This window comes from Ornithorhynchus anatinus, chromosome 2 (assembly GCF_004115215.2).
Source record: "Ornithorhynchus anatinus isolate Pmale09 chromosome 2, mOrnAna1.pri.v4, whole genome shotgun sequence".
In the NCBI taxonomy this organism is placed as follows: domain Eukaryota; kingdom Metazoa; phylum Chordata; class Mammalia; order Monotremata; family Ornithorhynchidae; genus Ornithorhynchus; species Ornithorhynchus anatinus.
In genome coordinates, this window is record NC_041729.1 from 20648851 (window position 1) to 20670978 (window position 22128).

The 22128-nt window shown below is 45.1% G+C and overlaps 1 protein-coding gene and 1 non-coding gene across 2 annotated transcripts in view; one reads left to right on the forward strand and one right to left on the reverse strand.

Moving 5' to 3' along the window:
- PTPN11 (protein tyrosine phosphatase non-receptor type 11) overlaps nt 1-22128 on the forward strand; it is a 58497-nt gene that overhangs the window by 15992 nt on the left and 20377 nt on the right. Inside the window, 6 exon segments of the mRNA XM_029051906.2 lie at nt 2854-3046; nt 4583-4699; nt 5517-5630; nt 17695-17791; nt 20305-20384; nt 20525-20683. Of these exon segments, the coding sequence (XP_028907739.1) occupies nt 2854-3046; nt 4583-4699; nt 5517-5630; nt 17695-17791; nt 20305-20384; nt 20525-20683 (760 nt within the window).
- Nucleotides 5196-5333, reverse strand: LOC114809847. Its single transcript, XR_003757621.1, has one exon. It is a non-coding gene; the product is annotated as a small nucleolar RNA SNORA7 (small nucleolar RNA).

Below are 22128 nucleotides of genomic sequence, written 5' to 3' on the forward strand. Positions count from 1 at the left end.
GAGAACGGACTGACATTGTGCGATGAGTTAGATGACAGAGGTCATTTAAGCCCTGGGAGGGTAACTTCCGAAAGGGTTGAAACTTTAGTTGCTGAATGCTGGGAATTTTTTTTTTTATTATTTGAAACGGCACTATACTGTATTGAAATCCCTATATTGCCAAAATTCCCTTTGAACAGATTTAAAGCCACCGAATCAGCTGTGCATGCTGCATATTTTTATGCTTTTATATCTGCAGCGTCTTTTCGGGGCCATCATTGGCCGAAGTATTTTTTCAGTCTTATTTATTCAGTCGTATTTATTGAGCGCTTACTGAGTTTAGAGCACTGTACTAAACGGTTGGAAAGTACAGTTCGGCAACAAGTAGAGACAATCCCTACCTAACAACGGGCTCACAGACTAGAAGCAGCGTGGCTTAGTGGAAAGAACCCGGGCTTGGTAATCAGAGGTCGTGGGTTCTAATCCCAGCTCTGCCACTTATCAGCCGTGTGACTTTGGGCAAGTCACTTCACTTCTCTGGACTTCAGTTACCTCATCTGTAAAATGGGGACTAAGACTGTGAGCCCCACGTGGGACAACCTGATTACCTTGTATCTACTCCAGTGTTTAGAACAGTGCTTGGCACACAGTAAGTGCTTAACAAAAACCATCATTATTATTATTAGAAGGGAGAAGACAGACAACAAAACAAAACAAGTAGACAGGCATCAGTAGCATCAATATAAATAGAATTATAGATATATAAGCATAATTAATATATATAGAATAATAAGTATGTACATATATACCCAAGTGCTGGGGGAAGGGGAGTGGGGTAGAGCAGAGGGAGGGAGTCGGGGTGATGGAGAGGGGAGGAGGAACAGAGGAAAAGGGGGGCTCAGTCTGAGAAGGCCTCCTGGAGGAGGTGTTTTCAGTAAGGCTTTGAAGGGGGGAAGCATGCTAGTTGGGCGGAGGTGAGGAGGGAGGGCATTCCTGGCCAGAGGTAGGACGTGGGCCGGGGCTTGACGGCGGGATGGGTGAGAACGAGGCACAGCGAGGAGTTTAACGGCAGAGGAGGGGAGTGTGCGGGCTGAGCTGTAGAAGGAGACAAGGGAGGTGAGGTAAGAGGGGGCAAGGTGATGGAGAGCTTTGAAACCAATTGTGAGGAGTTTTTGCTTGATACGAAAGTTGAGAGGCGACCACTGGAGGTTTTTGAGAAGGGGGGTGACCTGCCCAGGGCGTTTCTATAGAAAGATAATCTGGGCAGCGGAGTGAAGAGTAGACTTAAATGGGGAGAGTATAACTGGAGGTTTCAAATTACCCTATAAACTCACTGACGATGCATTTATCTTCTGTATTTTTTGGACTATTCAGCTCTTATGGAGTACCCGGATTCTTTACAAAGCTCCTGGGAGAAAGATACTATGTTAAAATGGTAGCCCACGGTTCATTGGTTAACCTTGTCTACAAATTAAAGTCGTCAGGCCGGAGAAGTTGACCGCAAATTTGGAAAGTTCTGAAACGTGGATTGGGAAATGTGGCATCATTTGGAGGGATTGGCTTTCTTTTTAGTGAGTCGTCATGAAGCCAGTTCTCCCGGTATAGAAAGCTACCCATTAGCAACTTGCCCAATAGCAAACTAAATACTTTAGTAGGAGCATTATTCATTCATTCATTCAATTGTATTTATTGAGCACTTACTGTGTGCAGGGCACTGTACTAACCACCGGGAATAAACAGTTCGGCAACAGATAGGGACGATCCCTGCCCAACAACGGGCTCACAGTCTAAACGGGGGAGACAGACGACAAAACAGAACAAAACAAAACTAGGAGGATTAATTCTTTCCTAGAGGATTATTTAAAAAACGAATATTTTAGATACTGAGAGGAATGAGGTCCCTATCTGCCTGAAGGAAATGATGATAATGATGGCATTTGTTAAGGGCTTACTATGTACAAAGCACTGTTCTAAGCGCTGGAGAGGATACAAGGTGATCAGGTTGTCCCACATGGGGCTCACAATCTTAATCCCCTTTTTACAGATGAGGTAACTGAGGCACAGAGAAGTTAGGTGACTTGCCCAAAGTCTCACAGCTGACAAGCGGCTGAGTCGGGATTTTAATCCGTGACCTCCGACTCCCAAACCCGTGCTCTTTCCACTGAGCCGCGCTGCTTCTCTAAGCATGTTAAGCAGGAAACATGTTAGGGGCCAAGATTATCATCTCACCCTCACCTGAGTGCTCTGGGGTCCCAGACCGACTCCACCCCTCCTGCCCTCCAATTCCTTCCTTCTCATCCCTACCGATCTTACTCTTCCTTTTCCCCGACTCTACTCCGGTTCCTGCCCTGCCCGTGCTTAACCCTTCCTCACCGTGATTGGGAACCCCCTCCAAGCCGCCCGGAACACCCGGCAACTTCCGTTTCGTCTATATTATATTTTACTCTCCCAAGTGCTTAGTACAGTGCTTTGCACACAGTAAGAAATCAATAAATAGTAATGAATGAATGAATGAAGATGGATCAAAAGGATTTTTTTTTTTTAATTTAAGGTGATGACTTGGATCGGTGCGGGGAAAAGAAAGTGGTGACCTCCATTTCCGAAAAGTGGAGAAATTCTGGGGAGAAATGAAAAATAATCCGAGAATATTGATAATAACGTGTTAGAAGGTCTAGAGATTTTTGTGCCTATCCTTAATTCGCTCTGGCATCTCAGCTTTGTTTGGATTGCGAAGTCTTCATTCGAGAGAGCAGACCTTTGGAAAACCGAACCTTTGATCTCTTACAACAGTTTTAAGAAGATTTCTAAAGGACACGGATAGGTGGAAGTGAAGCATGATCCTCGCTCTGTAATTTTGATTTATTTTAATTTTAGGTGGTTCCATGGGCACCTCTCTGGGAAGGAAGCAGAGAAACTATTAACTGAGAAAGGAAAGCATGGAAGCTTCCTTGTTCGAGAAAGCCAGAGCCATCCGGGAGACTTTGTTCTCTCCGTCCGCACGGGGGATGATAAAGGAGAGAGTAATGATGGCAAATCTAAAGTGACTCATGTCATGATTCGCTGTCAGGTAAATCCCTCAATTAGCTTTTTGCGTATTAGAATCGGAGTCCTTGCTGTGATGGTGTGGACCCTGCAGATGCCTGGGTCGTATTCAATCTGCTCGTTCGGTTTGGGCAGTATTGCCTTTGCAGTACACTGTTTGTTCGAATTGATCATTTCAAAATTCGGTTACATTTTTTATTTTCTGTCTGTCTCTGGCAGATTGAATCTCGCATCAGTGAATCTTCTCTCACCCTGCAGTACCTAATGTGTTTGATTGCATCTAAATTCCTTTTCAAGGTCTCAGCTGCCAAAGTCGCTGATTGCAAATCCTTCTTAGGTTTGTGGCGGTCTGCTCTGGGACTGTACATGCCTCTCTACAACCAGACTACCTGTATTTAGACTACTCTGGATTGAACTTGTCATTTTCATTCTTTTTGAGTTTTGGTCTGACGGTGGAGGTCGGTTCTTTCCTTTTGTTTTAGGGAATCATAATGATGAATTATTAAGTGCTTACCCCATGCCAAGCACTGTACTGAGCCCTGGGGATAGTTGTAAGGTGATCAGGTCGGACGTGCTCCCTGTTCCAGATGGGCTTCACAGTTTAGACAGGAGAGAGAACAGGTATTGAATCCCCATTTTACAGATGAGCAAAGGGAGACACAGACAGGTGAAGCGACTTGCCCAAGGTCCCACAGCAGGCGAGAGGCAGAGCTGGGATTGGAACTCACGTCCTCTGATTCCCAGTCCACGTTGCTTCTCGGTGAATGAATGAGCAGTGGATCTTACTGTTTTTACTTTAACTAGAGTCTATTATCCCAATTGCCTGCCTGCCTGACTCAAGGACCCATCACTTCAAACTTATTGCATAATTTCTCACGCTTTGTCTTCTGAATTTTCACTCCGCTTTCGTTATGTCCCTGGAAAATCTGTTCTCCTCTGCTGACGTCAGCGGTGTTTTCTTCGAACCTCAGGACAAGTCAGCAGCTACTGTCCTGATCCAGATGTTTCATTCATAGAAAGTTCTCTGTGATACCCAACCTGAATTTTCTTATTTTCATCTCATCATTCCTAATTTTACTCATCCTGAAGCCGTTTTCCCCTCCTTGGAGTTTACATAGTTCAGAAACTATTCTCTCTTCCACTCCCCATGCCACAAGCCCAAACAGCTACTGGCTCTGTGCAAATACGCGTTTTTATTATTTGACGAGTAAAGAGTGGTGGTTTTCATTTATCTGTTACCTTACGGCCTTTAGGTGCAGAGTACAAATAGGGCAAGTAAATATTTTGAATTTTACCTGCAAAAATGTTCACGTCCTGAGCGTTATTTCTGTTACTCTTTCCTGTTGGGTCATGCCCTTCGATTCTCAGTATTGTTTCCCTCCTCTCTATTGCCTCAATTTTTGTCCTCATCTTTCTGGGAGAGGGTTTTTTGTTTTTCTGTTTTGATTGTTTTTTTTTTTGTCGGCGTGGGACCTTAGAATACTTTAGAGATGGTGTTAACGGTTGCTGCTGGAATTTGTGACCAGTTTGGTCAGTTAAACATCACTGTTTGTCTTGGAAGGATCTGAAGTATGATGTTGGAGGAGGAGAGAAGTTTGACTCTTTGACAGATCTCGTGGAACATTATAAGAAGAATCCGATGGTTGAGACTTTGGGCACGGTACTTCAGCTGAAGCAGGTGAGTGTACCCCCAAAAAGCTAATCATAGACCTTAGAGCACTTCCTAGAGGATTTTTCACCCTGCTTGCCCTTAATCTCTCTCGGAAGCCCAAGGGGGACTCACTGGTCTCCCCAGGCACGATTCGTGCTTGTCGAGAAATTCAGCCTAACGAGTCAGTATCGAGTCCTCACTGTCAGACTTTTAGGGCATTCTTGTAGTTCATTCAGTCCTGTTGATTGGTATGCTCAATCCGAAGAGGACTGGCCAAGATTACATTTAACGTTTGTCTCGTCTTATGCCGTCGAGTCGTTTCCGACCCGTGGCGACGCCGCGGACGGATCTCTTCCAGAACGCCCCGCTCTCCATCTGCAGTCGTTCTGGTAGTGGATCCCATAGAGTTTTCTCCGTAAAAATACGGAGGTGGTTTACCGTTGCCGCCTTCCGCGCAGTAAACTCCGGTCTTCCGCCCTCGACTCCCTCCCGTGCCGCTGCTGCCCAGCACGGGCGAGTTTTGACTTGTAGCAGATCGCCTTCCGCTCGCTAGCCACTGCCCGAGCTAGGAATGGAATGGGTAGGCCTCTGCTTGACACTCCCTCCCGTAACCGAGACTGGTAGAGTACTGGAAACTCTCCAGGATTGACCCTGAGAAGGGAACATTTAACATACAGATGGAAATTTCTATTGTTGATTCTCTGATTTTTTTTTAGGCCCTCAAAATCTACCTACTAATTCTCAAGGAGCCCTATTTGTCATGTAATGTAGCAGTCATGCATTAACTGGTACATTCTTCCTGAAATTTTGCCTTCATTTCCTAAAAACCATTTATCTTCATCAGCCTCTGAATACAACCCGTATAAATGCCGCGGAGATCGAAAGCCGTGTGAGAGAACTGAGCAAGTTGGCCGAGACCACAGATAAAGTCAAGCAAGGTTTTTGGGAAGAATTTGAGGTAGGTCAAATCTTTAGATTCCGTGGCAGAGGTTGTGGTCTTGTGTTCGGGGGTTGCTTAATCCTATTTATTGAGTGCTTACTGTGTGCAAAGCACTGTACGAAGTGCTTGGGAGAATACAGTATAACGAATAGACCCATTCCTGCCCACAACGAGCTCAGAGTCTAGAGGAAATATATATTTGCTTAATCTTTTCTCTGCTGTTCCTGACTAAATTTGGGCAGGTGACATGCAATCATCTTTTCACCTCAAGGGACTGGTTTACTTCTGCTCAAAGATGACATTTCAGTCCTCTAGACTGAGAAGCATCATGGCGTAGCGGATAGAGCACGGGCCTAAAGTCTAGGTCATGGGTTCTAATCCCTGTCTGCTGTGTGACCTTGGGCAAGTCACTTAACTTCTCTGTGCCTGTTACCTCACCTGTAAAATGGGGATTGAGAGTGTGAGACCCAAGGAGGGACAGGGACTGTGTCCAACCTGATTTTCTGGGATCCACCCCAGCGCTTAGCACAGTGCCTGCCACACAGTAAGTGCCCGACAAAATACCACTATTATTATTATTATTATTAGAAGACCGTAAGCCCGTTGTGGCGGGGAGGAAGTGTCTTCCAACCCTGTTATGTTGTACTCTCCCAAGGGCTGAGTACAAAGAAGGTGCTCAGTAAATGCATTTGATTTATTCATGAGAATGCATCTGTGTGTGTGTGTGTTGTTAGCACACTCTTTAACACGCTGTGCTCCCCGCTAAGATATATTAGGACACAGAATCAAGTCCTAGGCCATTTAGGGGAAGCACGCGATACCAGAGCTGACTGGTGGTGTCAAATGATGTTGCCCATGTTTTCTGGGATCTTAGTTTAATACTAAGAGAAGGAGGAATGGCTCTCCCCCAACAGCCAGACGTGGCCTTGATTTGTATTGCCATAGTTGGGGATGGTTTATGCTGAGCCTTCTGCACTCTTGCCCTTTTCCTGTGTGTTCAGCAGAACGCATCGCAGGATAATTGGCAGGGATGGAGGGTACTGTCTGGGGCCCTTGGGCAGAATACTTCTGTAGGGTCTTAGCAGACGACACTGATCGATTAGTCATTTACAGAGTACTATGTACAGACCATGGTACTAAGCGCTTGGGAGAATACAGTAAAACAGAATTAGCAGACACATTCGCTGCCCATAACAAGATTACGGTTGAGAGGATGTCCCCACATCCTTTTTTTTTTCTTCCAGAAACTGTGGTTGAATAGCTCTCAGATTTGTTTTAGAAAGGACTGGAGACAGACCGTTTTACAAAATAATGAGAAAAGTGATAGAAATAAACACCAAGCATTCTAAATTAAAGCAATCTTCCAATACAAACAAAACCAAAAAAAGGGAAGCAAAGTGAAAATGGAGGAAAGAAAAATAAGGATTTGTGGACCTAGACTTTTTTTTTTTTTTTTTTAGGAAAGTAGCTTCATGCCGTTCTCTTTGAAATCTTTGAAATATAGCCAGCTCTTTCAAGGGACCCCTTAAGTACTTAATAGGAAAAGAGTGGAGCTGGCTCTCTGTCTGATGAGCCTTAAATTTTACTTGACTATTTCCAGCAGTTGACCAGAGTATTAGGAAAGAAAGTGATTTGAGGTTTTGATCCAATGAAATCCCCATCCTTAATGCAAAGGCTAAAGAGAAGAGAACAATCTCCCGCGGTGGCTCGCTCTGAATGTTCAAGGTTATTACTGTGGATAAGTGTGAATCGATCGACTTTTTCACGGGAAGAGGCTTGGGGCAAAATGCTTTGGAAGCGGCGTTTTATTGCAATATTTTTTTCTTTTCAAGTTATATCAGAGAGAAATCTTCACAGAATTCGATCCTCCCTCGTCCTCCAGATGCATTTTTACAAGTCTTAAGGAGTTAGTGCTTAATCGATCATATTTATGGAGTGCTTACTGTGTGCAGGGCACTATACCAAACATTTGGGAAAGTCCAGTACAAAAGGGTTGGTAGATATGTTCCCTGGCCAAAAGGAGCTTAGTGTTTAGAGGGGAGACAACCATTAATATAAATAAATTACAGATATATACCAAGGGCTGTGGGGCCGAGGGTGGGGGTGAATAAAGGGTGCAAATCCAAATGCTAGGATGAACAGAAGGGAGAGGGAGTGAGAGAACTGAGGACTTAATCAGGGAAGGCGTTTGGGAGGAGCTGTGATTTTTAATAAGGCTTTGAAGGTGGGGAGAGTGATGGTCTTTCAGAGATGAATGGGGAGGGAGTTTGAGGCCAGAGGCAGGATGAAAACAGTGGGTTCCTGGCACGGTGATCAAGGTAGAGATACAATGAGGAGGTTGGTATTAGAGAAGCAAGGTGATTAAGTGCTTTAAAACCAATGGGGAGGAGTTTCTGTTTGTGGCATTGGATGGACAACCCCAGGAGGTTCTTGAAGAGTGAAGAAACATGGAGTGGGGAGAGACCGGGGGCAGGGGGGTCAGCAAGGAGGCTGATGCAGCAATCACGGCGGGATAGGATAAATGCTGGGATTAACAAGATGGCAGTTTGCATCGAGAGGAAAAGACAGACTTTAGCGATGTCGTGAAGATTGAACCGACGGGATTTGGTCATCGATTGCTTATGTGGGCTGAATGAGAGACGAATAGAGGATACTGCCGAGGTTAAACTGTAAGCTCGTCTCTTAAACTGTAAGCTCGTTACGGGTAGGGAACGCGTCTGCTTATTCTCTTGGATTAAACTCTCCCAACCGTTTAGTACGGTGCCCTGCACAAAGTAAGTGCTCAGTAAATACCATCGATTGGTTATGGGCTTGTGAGACAGGAAGGATGACGGTGCTGTCTGCAGTGATGGGAGAGTCATCGGGAGGACAGGGTTTGGGTGGGAATATGAGGAGTTCTGTTTTGGACTTAAGTTTGTGGTCTTGGCGGGACATCCAAGTAAGCAGTGATGTCCTGAAGGCAGGAGGAAATACTTAACAAGAATGAAGCACTGTAGTGGGATGGGGTGGAGCGTGAGAGGGAAATCAAGATTTTTTTCTTTTTTCCTCCTCTGTTCATCTGAGGCAGCCTTCTATGAGAGAAGTCAGTTCTCTCCAGAAATCTTGTTGCAATGGAGCCCTTTTAATGGTCTTAATAATGATGTCAAGATGTGGGCTTTAGAAGTATTAACCTCCTTCTCTTGGTCATGGGTACCAGGAAAAAAAGAATCCATTCTAAGTCCCGACCCACTGGCTACATGCTGTGATAAAGAACAAACTTATGCTCTCTTCTGGGCGGCATTAAAAATGAAAAAAAAAAGAGTTGATGCTAATTTTAGGGGGCGAAAGAGGGACGAGAGCCAGACTTTACGAGGCCTGGGAAAGGCTCAGGCCATCTCTTGCGAAGAGTCCATTTACCCACAGATCGTAGTGGAAAGATCTGAAGCGATGCTGATTACCCCCTCTCTTTAGCTTCTCATCTCTGCTGTGTGCTCCTTCCTAATTTCATTTCCTTCAGTTGCATTTGGTACTTAAAAAAGCTAAACTTTTAAAATGCCTGTAAGGGGGGGCTGTTGAGGAGGAACCGGCTCTATTTATTATAGGAATTTGGACACCTTCCCCCTCCCCCCCCTCCCCGGCCCAAATTTAATGTATCAGAAATCAGTCAACAGAGGTAGAGCGTTGCTGATTGTGCTGTCCTTTCACTTGAGCTGTTTTTCAGAAGATTATAAATTGAGAATTAGTTCCTCAGTAAAGTATGATGTGTCTTTGAAATGCAGCAGAATCGTAAAACGTTGACACCTCTGTTAATTTAACTCTGACAGCCATAGCTTGTTTGCTTCTGTAGACGAGGCCAGGTTTTCTATAAAACTCGGCATGTGTCATTTAGGGTCTGTTTACCCAGATGGCACTTATAAATTACTTGCTGTTTATTCATGTTTAAGAATATGATATTCTTTGGTAATGTTCGAGGTATGACTTTTATCGTTTCTCCTCTTTTGCTTCTGAAATAAGGCAAAACCACTACCCTCTTTTTTTAAAAAAAAAAAATTACGTAGTTTGAATCCTCAAATCTTATTTTTCTTCAAGAAGTATCTGTCGGGAATGTGAAATTTTCTTCCTCGTGCTTAAAATTTTGACTGTCATGAAGGTGAAATAGTAGTTATTGTTTTATTTTGCTTCAGGTCGAAACTGAAGAGAGAGATTTTTGCTAGTGTAATTTTGGGTCTGAAAAGCATATGTTATTCAGAAAAAGCACCCATCAGGGTCCTTCTCTGTTCTGCATGGGGTATAGGTTACCTGAATTCAAAATGCAGTCAGTTTTAGAGTACCAAATTCCACCCTGCATTTGAGATCGGGAACGTCCTTCCGACTACACGGGTCTGGCTGTGACGTGACACCGCGTTGGAAGAGGTAACTGGGTGAGTGTCCACGGGGTCGGACGTGAGCCGGACTGCGTGATGAAAGTTTTTCTTCGAGCGGGGTCCGACAAGGACGCGAGCCCCGGGTTTTAGGGGAACCGTCTGTGTTTTTCCATTCCGCGAGCATCCCCCGCCCCGAGTCCTTTGGCTGCTGATCAGCCAGGGGGCACTGTGGACCGAACAGGAACCCTATCGGGGACGGACCAAAGGCGGAGAATCTCTTCAGCGCTTCAGCACTTTTACGCTCCCCATTCGCCAGCCTGTCACCAACAGCCCCTCCAACTTCGTTTCCACCAGTTCCGTAGCCCAAGCTTAGCTCAGAGACCCCCCCCCCTTCCCTCCCCTGCCACCTCCAGACACTGTCTTGTGGTATTCAGTTGGGAAAGGATGGCCTCAGTAGAGAGGGGAAAGGGACGGTATTCACTTTGGAGAATATGGCCTCTGTAGAGAGGGGAAAGGGAAGGTATTCACTTTGGAGAATATGGCCTCTGTAGAGAGGGGAAAGGGACGGTATTCAGTTTGGAGAATATGGCCTCAGTAGAGAGGGGAAAGGGACCTTTAATTTTCCCTGTCTTTATCCTACTTTTCTGGCTTCCTTGCTTGTCCCCTTCTGATAAAATAAATGGTGGTATTTGTTAAGTGCTTACTGTGTGCAAAGCACTGTTCTAAGTGCTGGGGGATACAAGGTGATCAGGTTGTCCCACGTGGGGTTCACAGTCTTAATCCCCATTTTACAGATGAGGTAACTGAGGCACAGAGAAGTTGTGACTTGCACAAAGTCACCCAGCTGGCAAGTGGTGAAGTTGGGATTAATAATAATAATAATGATAATGTTGGTATTTATTAAGCGCTTACTATGTGCAGAGCATTGTTCTAAGTGCTGGGGGAGATACAGGGTAATCAGGTCATCCCACGTGAGGCTCACAGTTAATCCCCATTTTACAGATGAGGTAACTGAGGAACAGAGAAGTTAAATGACTTGCCCACAGTCACACAGCTGTCAAGTGGCAGAGCTGGGAGTCGAACTCACGACCTCTGACTCCGAAGCCCAGGCTCTTTACACTGAGCCACGCTGCTTCTTCTGCTGCTTCATCTAAATGTGAAAGTGAAGTCCCACCGGTCTCCCCCTCCAGGCTCCCAGTCACTTAGAGGGAGCACAGGAATAATTACGCAGGATTCCCCCTCCCCGCCCATTTCCCCTTACAGACGTTGCTGATTAAAATAATTTCCTACAAACAGAATTACATTAAAATATCATGCAATGCTGAAGTCTTTGCCATTTCCCCCACTGCTTTTTTTTTTTTTTTCCAAACTGCCGAAAGGTTCAGTGTCATTGGCGGTGACTGCACTAGTCACCAGTTTCATAAGATACAGCCAGCAAGTTGTTCCCCCTGTTACTTTTTGGTTTCAGGTCGCTCATCCATAAACGGGACATGGTTGTTCTCTTTTAAGTCCCAGGGTAGTACGATGTATTATATTAATCCCAGGACCCTTGGATTACAGAGGCCAAAGACGGGCCGATTGGGACCTAAATGTGTGTATTAAGTGAATTTGGTCTTTTTTTTTGGAGTCTTCTTGATTGAATCATCTCTTTTTCCCTCAGTGTTTTTAACATTTATATTTCCTCAGATTATAAAAAAACAAAACCTCATTCACTGCTAAAGCGTTTTCGCTTCCGCAGTGGCGACGATGCTGAAGTCTGAAGCGGTTTTTCTTGGCAGGGCACCTGACAGCTAAACAGAGGTGCTGGAACCTGCCGGAGCTTTGATAAACTGACTCGGCCCCAGCAGCATCGTTCTTTTACGTTTCCCTTAAAATGATTGGCGCCTTCTCTGGGGAACTGAGGCCCTTTCTTTTCTTTTTATTTTATTTAAACTAGGCTGAAGCAGTGTCTCCCCGCAAATCGTGGATAGGATAATAATGTGCAAGGGTCATCTCCCCTAGTCACCCGAATGGATAGTTTTCCTTATGGCTGGTTATAACCCAGTACTTAGACGGGTACCATAAGGAGCACATTCAGGAAAGAAGCTTTACGGCCTTTCAGCTGAATTCAGGGGTTCCTTCCACCGGCAAGTCTCCCACTGGTGGAAGCGGCAAGAAAGTTACAACTTTCAGCCCCAGCTCGCTAATCCAAAGCGGTGTCCTTCCGGGAGCCTTATGGTGCTGGCAAAACGCGATGCCTCTTGCTGGAATGCTCCTCCCTTTATGTTCAGGGACACTCCAGGGGAGGAAATAACTCAGTCAGAAGAACAGAATACCCTCCCGGTAGTCCTTTGAAATGCCGAAGCGGTTCATCATCACTTAGAAGAATTTGAATTAAGGTGCTGTTACTGGTGAGGGGGAGGGAGGAAGGCTTTGCTGACTAGAACTCTCAGCTGCCCCCTCATCCCCTTAACGGTCTTCAGATTTGTCCCGAGGAGAGCACCCCAGAAGGCTCAGTTTTGAAAAGAATGCGTCGTGGCAATGCAGTATAATTTCAGGAACCTGATGCTGTGATGTAGTATTGTTTAGCACTGCAGTGTTTCCAATAAAAAAGATTAAATAAATAGTTGCAGCGTTCCATCAGATAGAGGACAAAAGACCGGGAGAAAGCAGAAGTCAATTCAGATCAGGTAGAACAGCTCTAGAGGCCCGGCTTTTGAGACGGCCCAGATGGTCGCCAGAGTTCTTAATAATTATTAGCGGTCTAAAAGATAGTGACAATCTGTCAGACTGGCTTCCTAAACTTCCCCTCCTCCTTCCCTTCAGCGGCAGCTGCCGGGACTTGTGGAAGAACTCAGTTTAAACTTTCAGTGGCTTTCGCATTGATTTTGGCAAAAAAGAAAGTCGTAAAGAATCTCGCTCGTCCTTTTTTATCTCCTTTACTACCTCATATTCATTCATTCATTCAGTCGTATATATTGAGCGCTCACTGTGAGGAGAGCCCGGCACTAAGCGCTTGGGAGAGTACGATACAACAATAAACACATTCCCTGCCCACAACAAGCGTACAACTCACTTCTTTCTCTCTCTCTCAAGAATCCGTGAATCCTCCACTTCCTCCCCATTTTTATTGCCATTAACCCAGTTCAATCATCTTTGCTTGCTCGCCTGTCAAAAGTCTCACTCCACTCCAGTCTGTCTTGCATCAGCAGTACGAATCATCTCCCAGAAGCCAATCTGGTCACGTCAGTTGTATTTATTGAGCGCTCACTTCTAGATAGAGCACCTAAGTACTTGGCAGTGTGCCATAAAACAGTTGATAGACATGTTCCCTGCCCACATTGAGTTTACAGTCTAGAGGGAATTATCTTTGACTCATCTCTATCCCTCAACCCGCCCTTTGTCAGTCACCAAATTCTATGGGCTTCATCTTTACAACGTCACTCTCTTTGTGGCGTAGAGAAGCAGCATGGCATAGTGGATAGAGCACGGGCCTGGGAGTCAGAAGGTCATGGGTTCTAATCCTGGCTCCATCACTTGTCTGCTGTGTGACCTTGGGCAAGTCATTTCACCTCTCTGTGATTGTTACCTCGCCTATAAAATGGGGCTCAAGCTTGTGAGCCCCACGTGGGACAGGGATTGTGTCCGACTCGATTTGCGTGTATCCACCCCAGCGCTTACTATGGGGCCTGGCACGTAGTAAACTCTTAGTAAATACCATAATTATTATTATTATTCATTTGCAATCTCTCAGTGCTTTGTACAGTGATTTTTCGTTAGACAGATTGAATTGTGGTTCTACCAAGGACCAACTTGTAGATATGGAGACTAGAACAATTGTCCTGGCTCGTACACTTCAGAGGATCCCCTTCTTTCCCTGCATAAATTGGTAGGCCTGTCTAGGATAAATCAGCTGGCTCAGGCCCAGTGTGGGAGAGCAGAGGTGGAGGGAGAGATGTGCGTGTTTGTGTGTAAGAGTTAGAATGATACCCCCCAAAAGAAGCTGCAAGTTTTCACTGGTCTCTTCCTCCTGATTTGTAAGTGTGCTCCTTAAAAGTCTTCAGAGCCTTAAAATCACATCACCCCCAAGGGTCTTTCCCCCACTAAGCCCTCATTTCCCCAGCCTATTCATCCTCCCTTCTGTACCAATTAAGCGCTTGATATTCACCTCACCCTCAGCCCCACGGATCTATTACTTATTTTAATATCTGCCTCCCCCTCTAGACTGTAAGCTCCTTGGGGGTAGGGAACATTTCTACCAATTCTGCTGTATTATAATTAGCAATAGTAATGGTATTGAAGTGCTTACTCTGTGACAAGCCCTGTTCTTCTAAGTGTTGGGGTAGATACAAGGTAATCAGGTTGGTCCCAGCCCTTGTCCCACATGGGGCTCACAGTCTGAATCCCCATTTTACAGAAGGTGTAACTGAGGCACCGAGAAGTGAAAGTGACTTGCCCGCGTTCACGCAGCAGGCAAGTGGCAGAGCTGGGATTAGATCAGGTCCTTCTGACTCCCAGGCCTGTGCTCTATCTACTAGGCCAAGCTGCATTGTACTCTCCTAAGTAGTTAGTACAGCGCTGCGCACACAGAAAGTACTCAGTAAATGCCATCGATTAATTAAAATTTTCACCCTCGGACTAAGACACTGAAGCATTGGTTGCAGAGGTCCCTCACTGGTTTATTTGTCTCAGGTTAGCATACTGTTTTAGGGATAATAATAACATTGTAGAGCACTTTTTTTTTATTCTGTCAAATCCTTTAGATATCAGTGATCTCATTTTCACCTTCCAACAGCTCTGAGCCGAATGGAGAGGCAAATATTCTTATCCCTATGAGGAATTTGAGGTACACAGGTTAAGCACCTTGCCTAAAGTCACACAGCAGGCAAATGGAAGAGCCACTGTTAGAAATCAGATCTCCTGTCTTCCATTCCCTGCTCTTTCCTTTAGACTGTAAGATCACTCTGGGCAGGGAACATGTCTACTAAATCTGTTATATTGTACTCTTCCAAGTGCTTAGTACAGTACTCTGCACATGGTAAGAGCTCAGTGAATACCATTGATTGAATTCATCTAGACTGCCTCATTCTGCCTAGATAGGTCTTTTCCTCCTGCCCTCCCTTAGAGGGGAATTGATTGTGTCGGACACCCCTTTTGGCTTTGGATCCAGTTGCTCTCTTTTGAAGTCAATTCTTGGTTTTCTGGTTAGTTTTTTTTTTCCCCCCACGGATTATTTGGTTTGCACACTATCTAGTTCCGTATCCTTTTTCCCTTTGCTGACTGCCCTCCACCAATTTCCCTGATCATTAGCATCCCCCCTAGAGGACAGGAAGGAAGAGAGAGGGAAAGGTGAAATGCATATCATTCAACTTGGCAGGTCATTAACGCCTTTGTAAAGGGCAAAGCAAGGGCAAGAGACAGATGGCCAGTGTGAGGTTTTGAATGAGTATCATTGCTAATATAGAGGGGTGGGGGTGGAGGTTATTTGGCTCAAATCATTACCTATGAGGATATTTGCTCATCCAGAGCATGAGATTGCAATTCAGGAATTGTGGACCCCTCCTTAAACTCAGAGATTCATTACGAAGACTAGTTAGCAGTCCCCTTTCCGGAGGCTACCCCTTCACTACCCCAGATAGTGCTCCTCAAAGCCGGGGAAACCTCATTTTTTCCCAATAGGGCGGACCCACGTTTGCAGAGTACGTCGGGATCCTCGGAAGGAGGAAGCTGGAAAAAAAAGGCCCTGTTACTTTTATGAGGATGTGATAGGTGAGAGAGAAGATAGATATGTGAGAAGCAGCATGGTCTAATGGGCTTGGAAGTCAGAAGGACCTGCTTTCTGTCCCTGCTCTGCCATTTGTCCGCCTTGGGCGAGTCGCCTAATTTCTCTGTGCCTCAGTTACTTCATCTGTAAAATGGGGATTAAGACTGTGAGCCTTGGGTGGGGACAGGAACTGTGCCTGACCCAGTTATCTTTATATCTACCCCAGTACTCAGTACTATGCCTGGCACATAGTAAGCACCTAAAAATGCCACAGTTATTAGTATGGGTTTTAGCAATTCACCAGGCTACCCCTTCACTGCCCCAGATAGTGCTCCTCAAAGCCCGGGAAACGGACCAAGGATTGTTAAGCTCTGAAAGCGCCGCTTTGAAGAGGAGTGGGGAGCCTCAACGAAAGGCCTTGGGGAGCAATTTCTCTGGAGCACGGCTGACACTGCCAGGTGCCGAATCCACATTCTGGAGTCTTCCCTTTATTCGGAACTCACCCCTACAAATGGTCTCAGAGACCTGAGGAATTCTAGCGAAAGTTAATGGGTGTTTATTGAGTGCCTGCAGTAAGGTTGAGTTAAGATCCCCGTCCTTGAGGCGCTTACATTCTGGCACAAATATTCACACCCTGGAGGAAAAAGAGAATGGAGAGGTGGAGTGTGGAAGAGTAGTAAGTGCTGAACTAGAATTTGCAAATAAATATGTGTAGAGTTGCCATGCCTAGATGCAAGTGCAGAAGTGGGGAGATGTGAGCGTAAGTGCCGAGTTAGCAGTTAGGAAGATACAACCTAGGGGAAAGAAAAATTGAAAACTCTAGGCCTCCTGGAGTTGATGGGCTTTCAGGAGGGCTTTGAAGATGGGTAGCAATATTGCTTAGAAAAACTGGCTCAACAGTCAGAAGAAAATGTTAGTGAAGCGGGAAGTGACATTTGTTACTTAATGTGAGATTAGCAATGAGAAGGTCATTCAAGTTAAAAAACACTTCTGCAAAAATACCTTCTATTTCTGTCCCAATTTTAGCAAGCCACACACTTGAGTTTTGTCTGAAGGGTGAATATTGCAGTTGGAAATTGGGACTTAAATATCAGTTTTAAATCCAGTTCACACGTGCGTCTACGAATCACGGAGACATGAAATGGGAATTTCTTAATACGATCATTGTGTGCTCACCGTGGGCCGGGAATGTGTCGTATATCGTCGTATTGTTTCCCTAGCGCTTAGTCCGGTGCTCTGCGCACAGTAAGTGCTCAATAAATACGATTAAATGCAACTGATTGCGCTCTAAAGGGCGTAACCAATTTGGCATCTTAGTTCACTTGTTTCTTTTCTGAGGTGGTTTGTCTAAGGGACCGTAAAATTGGTAGGTGGGCTTTGGTGCAGCATTGGAGGGTGAAAAGGTGGAGGCGACTAGGGAGAGCCGGTATAAAGAAGTGCAAGGGAAGAAGGGTTGGTGAGACACTAGGCTGGTGGGGGCCGGCCTCACTGCCGCGGCTCCCGCGGGGGCGTATCGATCGGGTCACGGACTCTCGAGATGACGATAACCAACGGTATCTCCGATGAATTAGCGTAGCAGCAGATTTGGGGGCCGTGACAGTGGCGAGGGGACCAGACTGGCATACCGGAGAAGAGGGGTCGTTTTCTTTGAGCAGAGGCTTTGAGAAGATTGCGGTACTAAGCGGTAGATTAGAAAGAAGGTGCTTCACGCACAAAGACATTAACAGCATCGCAAGAGTCTCTCTCTTCGGGTACACATTACAGAGTGGATGTCTGTTGCACATTGGTCTCTTGAGCATCTCACTGTCAGGAGCCTCATTTTCATAATCCAAGGACCCAGAAACACCCGTCTGTAAATGTGCAATCCTAGCCTTGTGAGCCGGGGTAGAGTGGTCGCCAGCAACAGTTACTTCAAGAAATTTTGAACGTTCGCCTGCCGTAGAATTGAAAAGTCGCTGAGCACGTCAGTAAATAATAATTGTTTGCTTTCATCCAGACTTTACAGCAACAGGAATGCAAGCTTCTCTACAGCCGAAAAGAGGGCCAACGGCAAGAAAACAAAAACAAAAACAGATACAAAAACATTTTACCCTGTAAGTAGTTGTATTTTTTTCCTTAGTGATGTCACTTGGTGATGTTTCGTTTGTTACCGGCGTGTGATGCCGCCAGTTTCTCATTAGCGACTTAGTGCCCTTCTCGGCAGCTCAGAACGCTTAGTCAACTGTAATTGTAAACGGCATCGTCGGTAAAGATTGAATTTGGGGCCAAGCCAGGCATCGACTCACCTAGTTCCCATGATAGTAACTAGCACTGCTGCTAATTAGTTTCCCGTCATTTAGCTCCTTGTTTTTAATCCTTTTCTCTTCTGCCTTTCGAGGTACCACGTAACCGTGGCATGTGAATCTCAGCCTGTATCTCATAATTCCGGCACAGAGTAAGGGCTTAACAAATACCATCTTTATTATTATAATTCCCACATCTAGAGTTAACAGTGGTGCCTGCATGAGTAGGTAGGTTCCCCCGTAACAGCCCCTTCGTTAAAGCAAACAACTGATACCTCTTGGTGAACGAGGAGGGACTCGGGGATATGGAAATCTGGGTCGTGGAAGGGAAGAGGATACGGGGAGGCCGTGCGGACAAGCAGAAAGAGCTTGGGCCCGGGAGTCAAGAGACTCGGGTTCCGCTGTCAGCTCGGCCACTGATCTGTTGTGAGACTTCGGGCAAGTCACTCCTCCTCTCTGGACCTCATTTTCCTCACCTGTAAAACAGGGGTAAGAGAGATTGTGAGCCCCATATTGATCAGTCGGTGGTATTTTGGGAGCCCTTACTGTGTACACAGCACGGTAATAAGTGTTCGGGAGAGTACGGTAGAGTTGGTAGAAACGATCCCCGCTCACAAAGGAGTTTACGATTAGTTGAGAAGCTGAGGCTCTAGCGGAGACGGGGACCGGGCCTGACCTGATAACCTTGTATCTACCCCAGTGCTTCACACGTGGTAGGCTTTTAATAACTCATAATTTATGGCAGGAATATGGCCTGCTGAAAAGGACTCCTAGGGCACATGTCTCTGGTCAATTTGAGAGTGGTAACTTTGAAACATATATTTACCTAACAATAATAATAATAATGTTGGTATTTGTGAAGCACTTACTATGTGCAGAGCGCTGTTCTAAGTGCTGGGATAGATACAGGGTCATCGGGTTGTCCCACGTGAAGCTCCCAGTCTTCACCCCCATTTTACAGATGAGTTAACTGAGGCACAGAGAGGTGAAGTGACTTGCCCACAGTCACACAGCTGACAAGGGGCAGAGCCGGGATTCGAACCCATGACCGTTGACTCCCAAGCCCGGGCTCTTGCCACTGAGCCACGCTGCTTCTCTGTGCATTATATGAAGTTGAGGGTTTAAACTTATAAAAAAAAAATACACGTAGACTGTGTATGGTGTTCACACCAGTATTCGTGAAAACTTGTTTCTATTTATTTAAAAAAAATGTTATCATGGAGTGTCAAAATCTGAAGAAAGGACAGAGGTCAGGTATAATAGATCAAAGGACAAAACCCTCAGGGGACTGATGAGTCTACCAACTCTGTTGTAGTATATTGTACTCTTCCAAGAGTGCTCTGCACACAGTAAGTACTCAATAAATACCAGTGATCAATTTAATTTTTTTTTGGGTAGTTTAGCTTTGCCCTCAACGTGCTGAATGATCTTGACTAGTTGCTGCTTTCTGTGACTCAGTTATTATGCCTTCCCGGGAGGAGGTGTCTAATAACACTTACGTAATCAATGTGCGAAGGCAGAGGGAACTCTTTCAGGGCAAAGTAAAATGTGGGTGGGAGCCCAACTTCAGTACCAGTGAAAAGTGGGTCTTGTCTTGAATAATTCCTTTAGAAATATGGAATTGGGAAAAGAACAGACCAGCAAGAACAATCTGCGAAGGATCCTAAGGGCAATAAAGATTCTGAGGATCATAAGGATTACTGCAAAATATAAAGTGTAGGGCAAGGAGTTTGTACTGAGGACTCCAAGTATGAACTGCATCTAGTTGGCAGTGGAACACAGACTTTTAGTTCATATCCTCAATTAATGAATAGGCTGTTTTTATTCACTGGTCATTTATGTTCATAAAATAATATCTTCAGGGCTAGTTCGTTTTTTATTATTAAGGCCCTTGAGGACAGGAACCATGTCCTTTACTTTTTTTTTTTAATGGTATCTGTTAAGCGCTCGCTTTTTGCCGGGCACCTTACTGAGATCAGATACAAGCTAATCAGATTGGACGCAGTCCATGTCCCTATATGGAGCTCCCGGTCTTAACCCCGTTTTATAGTCGAGGTAACTGAGGCACAGAGAAGTTAAGTGAGTGGCCCGAGGTCACACGGCTGACGTGGCGGAGGCTGGATTAGAACCCGGGTCCTTTTGGGGTCTTTGCTTTTGGTGTCCTCCCCGAGCAACTTAGTTCAGTGCTCTCCACACATACCATTGATGATAGTGATGATTCGGGCATCTGACACGTTTTCGGTGTCAGGAAAAGAATTTGACCAAACTCAAGATTGCCCGATTTTAAAGTCCTGGATCTCTCTCTCTCTCTTTTTTTTTTTTAGTTGATCATACCAGAGTCGTCCTACATGACGGTGATCCCAATGAGCCAGTGTCAGATTACATTAATGCCAATATTATAATGGTAAGTTTTGCATGTATCCGGAGCTTCTCGGTTGCAGGCCTTCTTCCTGCTGTCATATTTTGAGTCCACTATTACGTTCCGAAGAACTGCTTCCAAGAGGCCTCGGTGATTGTTCCAACGATAGTTATTTTGATTTTTAGCCTGAATTTGAAACCAAGTGCAACAACACAAAACCCAAAAAGAGTTATATCGCGACCCAAGGTTGTCTTCAGAACACAGTGAATGATTTTTGGAGAATGGTGTTCCAGGAGAATTCTCGAGTTATTGTCATGACAACGAAAGAAGTTGAAAGAGGGAAGGTAAGATATATATGCTTCTCCTCTCTCTTTATTCCCAGCTCTCTGTCTCTTTACTAAGAAACGTTGATGGAACAGAAGAAAGTGTCTTATATAATGAGTTCCAATATATTAAACCTGATCCTTAAGAGGAAGAGGGAACAGATTTTTTTGGAGTGCGTTTTAACTCCGTCAAACAGCTAGGGTATCATTTAGTAAAAGACTGCTCAGTGCTCTATTGTGTGAACCTCAAACTTCAAGATTTTTTACAAGGCTTTGATAATTGAATTTTGAATATGTGGTAGTAATAATATTTTAAAAACACTTTCCTAGGATGGAACAAAAGCCTACCGCTTGACTGCAGTCAAGTCTGCACTTGACACATTGAATTTCAGGCTAATTAGTGATGCTATATTGTGATTGCTAATGAAATTAACTAGTATCTGAGACTTGCACAGATACAGATGGGATTATACAGCAAAGAATACATTTAAGGTTAAGTAAATGCTAGATCGAGCCACTGGCATCTTTGAATCAGTATCATATTATGGCTGCTTTTTTTATCAAAATGATTGCCAGGTAACTCACTTGCCCTATCGATCAATCATATTTTGGGGGGCATTAACTGTGTGTGGAACACTGTACTGTGTGCCTGAGAGAGTACACTGTAACAGACTTCGTAGATATGCTCCTGCCTTCAAGGAGCTTACAGTCTGCAGGGGGATAAGAATGCCATTTTTAGGTTAACCAATCGATGGTATTTGAGTGCCTACTATGTGCAGAGCACTGTACTAAGGGCTTGGGGAGAGTCTAATACAACAGAGCTGGCAGACACGTTTCCTGCCCGCAGCGAGCTTGCTGCACAAGAGTTCTGCCACTGGGGCACATTCAGCTTTCCGCGGAAAGCATTATGCCGAATCACTTAGTGCTCAGTACAGTGCTCTGCACACAGTAAGTGCTCAGTAAATCCGAGTGAATGAATGAATGAATGATGCTAATATTTAAGAATAGAATAATCTGAGAGCAAAACTTTGCAGTGGGCTGACAGTTGTCCCCTTTCAGGCCCAAGATCTGGAAGGGGACGGGAGCAAGCTCTGTGGTAACCAACTCCCACGTCTCCTTCTGTTCCACATTCTTTTCCTCTAGCCAGGCTTCTGTTTGGTTGGAGAGGAGAATGTTGGGCAATTACAGCAGCCTCCAAGCTCTAGGGATCAATTCTGGCAAGGACATCATCTTGCGAAAGCACCGATTGGCTTTCCCTCTTGAGGGTAGCTAAGGTGCAAGAAGAGCATTATAGCGCCATTGGAGGAAAGCGGGTGGGGACCTCTTTTTCAATACACTCTTATTGGGTCATCTCTCTTTTCTGTCTCTGTAATAGTGTATTAAAAAAGAGGTCCCCACCCCACTTTCCTCCAATGGAGCTATAATACTTCCGATCCTGACTCCACCACTCGTCTGCTGTGTGAACT